The sequence below is a fragment of the Tigriopus californicus genome, chromosome 3 (assembly GCF_007210705.1).
Source record: "Tigriopus californicus strain San Diego chromosome 3, Tcal_SD_v2.1, whole genome shotgun sequence".
In the NCBI taxonomy this organism is placed as follows: Eukaryota; Metazoa; Arthropoda; class Copepoda; order Harpacticoida; family Harpacticidae; genus Tigriopus; species Tigriopus californicus.
In genome coordinates, this window is record NC_081442.1 from 14,095,142 (window position 1) to 14,099,791 (window position 4,650).

General features: G+C 42.6%; 1 protein-coding gene across 2 annotated transcripts; it reads right to left on the minus strand.

Moving 5' to 3' along the window:
- Positions 1 to 1,676: 1,676 nt before the first annotated feature.
- LOC131878453 (uncharacterized) lies at positions 1,677 to 3,813 on the minus strand. Of its 2 annotated transcripts, XR_009373024.1 has the most exons (3): positions 3,360 to 3,808; positions 2,232 to 2,603; positions 1,677 to 1,809 (listed from the first exon to the last, which is right to left on the minus strand). XR_009373024.1 is itself a non-coding variant. In XM_059224433.1 (2 exons), the coding sequence occupies exons 1-2, from the start codon at positions 3,460 to 3,462 to the stop codon at positions 2,242 to 2,244; spliced, it is 465 nt and encodes a 154-aa protein (XP_059080416.1). In that variant the 5' UTR covers positions 3,463 to 3,813; the 3' UTR covers positions 1,954 to 2,241. The 2 variants fall into 2 exon arrangements, 1 of the variants encoding a protein (XP_059080416.1); XM_059224433.1 differs by lacking the exon at positions 1,677 to 1,809 and having other exon boundaries at positions 1,954 to 2,603; positions 3,360 to 3,813.
- Between the last annotated feature and the right edge of the window lie 837 nt (positions 3,814 to 4,650).

Sequence of the window (4,650 nt, forward strand, 5' to 3'; positions counted from 1 at the left end):
CCGTTTCCTCTCCCCCCCTGCCTTTCCTTCTCCCCCCCTGCCTTTCCTCCCCCCCTGCCTTTCCTTCTCCCCCTCCCTCCCTTCCTTTCCTCTCCCCCTCCCCCCCTTTTTCCCATTCCCATGGCATCGCGTGGAGATGGACAACTGTCGCCAGCCACAATTTTGTTCTTTGAACAAAGTTTAATTGGGACCTTAAACCTGGTATGTACCGTTCTACCCCCATGCAAAAGAGTGGCAGCAATGCCCGAAGTGGCTGTGGCCAAGGCAACTTTACCCTGGGCTCTAACGGCGTCCAAGATGAGGTTAATGCAGTAGGTTTACCTGTACCCCTGATCCTGGATTATGGTCTCGATTCCATTCCTGGTTTGGTCTTGCATCAAGCATACGACGGTTTCAAAGAAAGTTCTTTGTTAGTTACACAATTCCATCAATCACTATTCTAATCGGTTATCATGGCGATTTGGTGGTTGAGAAAAGATTGATTTTATTGATGAACAATAACGAGCTTCATATTTAGCCAGAAGCGTTACATAGGGTTATGGAGCACGTAATGAAGAAAAAAATGATGACATACCTTGACGAAATTCCGTATCTCCCATCAAATATGCAGCGAGCAAGATGTTCGCAACCTTCAGAGAGATCTGGATACCCTGCAAAATTGGGCCACAATGAATGGAACGACTTTTAATACGGCAAAGTGCGTAGTTCAACGGTTCGGTTTTGTTCGCCATGCGGGCCTCTACAATATCAATGGGAGGGTCCTAGCTCAAGTGGAACTGCACATAGACCTTGAGATAGTGATAGACAACAAGTTGACATTTACTGCCCATGTCGCCTGCTTGACTATAAGGTCAGACAGCTTGTGGGTTTGATCAGACGCCACTTCAACACTCGAAACATATCGATAATGATAGAGTTGTTCAACACCTACGTACGACTAGCCCTAAGATATGGATATCCAGTCTGGTCCCCGTCCTTCAAGAAGGATAAACAAAAGCTAAAGTCTGTCTTGCGACGTTTCACAAGAGGCTTGCCTGGAGTTCAAGATCTCTCATATCAAAACAGGCTGTCGCTTTAGAGTTGTGACTCCATGGAGGCCCGTGGGATAAAGACTGAACTTAGGTGGACGCGCAAGCTCCTAAATGGCCTCATGAACGCCATTTTGCGCGAAGAATGTAAGAAACCCTTCTACTACCTGAAAGAAAAGAGTACCCGTGAAACCAGGGCCTTCCAAACGCTGATGCTCTGGGTTCCACATGCTCGGTCTAAGGTTAGAACAAACTCTTTCTTTGATCGGTCGGCCAAAACATGGAAGACCTTGCCACTGGGAACACGACCATCAGAGTCCCTCAAGCTATTTCGACAAGATATCCGAAACCTCCAATTGGCCCTGACGCTTTAAGCCTCAACGGGTTTTTGTCCTTTCATTCCCCTTCTTTCTTCTAAAATACCCAAAAATGATCTTTAACCACTGTACAGCTTCCACCAATACTCCTTAATCGACCGTAACTCGGCGTTGGAGTGGCACAAACATTAAAAATATCATGTGCACGTAACAACGCCTTTACCGTTCAGAGTCAAGCCATGTACTGTTAAAAAGTGATTTACCATGATTGTCTCAGTGATACAGGTGTCTAGTAACAGGTCAATGGTGAGCATTATTCCCCTTTTTGAATTTGAAATTTCCACAGAAGCTTTTACAGTGGATCCTCAAACACTGTTGATGATCGCACAAGAGATGAACCATTTTTAATCCTTACCATTCAGTTCTCCACTCTAACTTTCCGTGTTCCTTCATTTGATGCCATTCTATATTTGGAGAAAATAGGTAGGCATTATTGATTCGGGTAACATTTTTTAAGAATGACTAATTGTTTTGGAGTAATAATCCAGATTAAGCCTACACAGAAGGGCAAGGTAGATCTCCCAAATCTAATTCGATGGTGGATCAGATTTTAACATATAAGATTAAATAAATTAACTACTTCCTTTATTTCAAGGGGGGCAAACTTTCTCAGTAGCGGCTGAAAGGTTCGTAAACATAATCATTCGAAATAAAGATGCAACGACTTTTGTAACACTATTTCCTCCGATTTAGTCACGAAAACAACAAAGATGAAGGACGTTCATGGTGATGTGAAAAATGATGTTTTACAAAGACCAACTTGCACTGCAAATTAAACATCGCTTTTGCCATCCATTGTGCAGACATTTCAACATTACTATTTTACTTGCAATTGTTCAGCACTGCGTGCCTGAACGTGCCTGACGAAATTTGCGAAACTGGAGTAGTTCAAACGAAAACGCCACGGCGGCCAGAGTCAAGCCCCCCGCCAATAAAATAAAGGCGGCCAGGAGTTGTTCCAAACGGATCGCTTCAAAGACGTCCTCTTCTTTTATGTTGATCGTACTAAGAGGGCTAGCAAGATGGTCCATGATCCCGGAATCCACGATTCGCATCGTTAGGTTGTTCACGAATGGACCCCAAGGGGCGTATTTGGGGAAAAAGATTACCACTTGCCACGGGGCGTGAATGGGTTCAGTTCCGATGTATTTGCCGTACCATCTCGGATTTACAAATGAAATGGACGCGGTCCTGGACACTGAAAATAGTGAACCAACGAATATGAAACTTTTTCTCACCCTTTGTCCTGACCAATTTACAGAAAGTAACGAAAGGAGCACAAAACTTCAAAAGTGAGTGGAAAATAAATGAGATATGAGGATTAATTTTCAACCATTGATGCCTTCGAGAGTTGCCCAAGTTTTTCTTAAATCCTGTCTTTCAGAAGTTATTCATTAGCGCAATCTCAAATTCCTGAATAACGAAACCTCAGAGCTCAAAAACCAAAGAAAATGGGTTAGAGTTACTGCTGATAAAATTGTTAATTTCAACGACTCTTAAATTTGAGTCGAGATTGCCTTATATGCTCAAACACTATTCCTAGATCTCTGATACCTGTGAGGAGCAATTGTTTTCTACCATATTAAGGGACATTATGAGGCCTTTCATGGCGATTTGAATAAACAAATCGCTGTTAACCCGGGAGCTCCTAGGTCGAAATTTTCGTCACTATGCTTCTCATGCGAATCAGCTATTTAGCTTGAAGGACCTCAGTTACGGTTCTCAACTCGAGCAAAAAATAGGTAATGACGAGCAATCAAAGATCAAGAATGAGTCTTGAAGCAACCCTTCGTTCGAGTCGTAGAAAGGCAGGGCCATGTTTTGACACTCGGTTAAGCATATTTGATTTTTACTTCTGTACCCTCTTTTTGTCAAAGATGGAGCCCTAGCTAAGGTCCTTTAAGCTAAAAAGCTGCCTTTCCGGTTCAGTACACAGGAGTTGAAGGGTTAATACCTCCAACGACAAATGAAGCTCCTTTGGTCATAATTTCTCCCATCCCTATTTCCAGTTTTCCGTCTCGATCAAAGTCAAATACAGTTCCACGTCGGTTAGCCATCAATCCCACTTCTTGTACTGACTTTGGGAGTCTTTTGAAACTTTCCAAATCAGGCCTAAAAGAAAACAAACACAAGTACGAGTCTTAATGATTTTAATGCCTTGAAATTCTGTTACCACACAAGAAAACTGAGTAATAATGGCTAGCACTCTCTTTTCAGCAACTTTATTCAACATTTGGATTTCAACAAAAGGCCATGATCTACTCTGTCAAAGGCCTTGGCAAAATCAAGATAGACAACATCAACTGACTCGTGCCTTTCCAATCCCTCAATGACCTGCTCTAAATGCTCAATCAGTTGGGTAACCGTGCTAACATGTACGCAGAACCCGTGCTGGCTAGCAGGAAGGACTTCGTTAACTTCAAGAAATTCCACAGGTTTGAACTTCATGATCTTCTCAAACACCTTCGAAATATTTCAAGTGAGCGAAATCGGCCTATAGTTGCTGGGGAGCGGCTTATCTCCCACTTTGGGACAACGTGAGCTAATTTTAGTCAAAATGGAAACTTGCCCTGATCCAAGATGCAACGCATCAAGTACGAGAAAACAGGAGCAAGAACCAGTGAGCATCTCATCAGAAACTGAGATGTCACTCCATCAGGACCAGGAAAACTTAAAGCCTCAAGTTCTTGATGGCAGCTAAAGCATCTTGATCTGTAACTATGAGATCATCAAATTGCTCAATGGCACAAGTCGAGATCACGTTCTAGTATTTGAAACCAGGGTGAGCTAGGGTGGAGATGTCCCAACAAAGCTCAAAGCTGAATGGTGTAGCACTGAAGTTACAGGTTGAACAAAACTTCTTTCACAGGTACCTAGCCTTGTCTCGCTCTCGCTCTCTTTTTCTGATATATTTAAGCCTACTCTCCAAGACCAATTGAATCTAATATAGATGGAAAGCTTCACTTAAGCATAAATAACTTAAATTAATTTGCTAACAATTTATTCACATTGACCAGATGGAGGGGAAGACCATTTGATTTCAGGAGTTTTAGGAAGGCAATTTCCAAACTCGCCACATTTTTGGGCCTGTTTATTGTCAACAGGTTTTAATTTGGCAATCTAGTTTTTTGCACCTCAAACTGTAGAGCTCTTTATCAAACAATCCTCGCGTCTGTGGGTTTTGCTCATGAATCTTTTGCTAGCTGATCTTTGGGTCACCCTGCCTTCTAGGTACTCTCCCCCAC

Excerpts from the sequence above, each read along its gene's own strand:
- LOC131878453 (XM_059224433.1), bottom strand. The coding sequence starts at position 3,462 with ATGGCTAACCGACGTGGAACTGTATTTGACTTTGATCGAGACGGAAAA. Across the intron at positions 2,604-3,359 it reads AGCTTCATTTGTCGTTGGAG|TGTCCAGGACCGCGTCCATT; the intron begins GTATTAACCCTT and ends CACTATTTTCAG.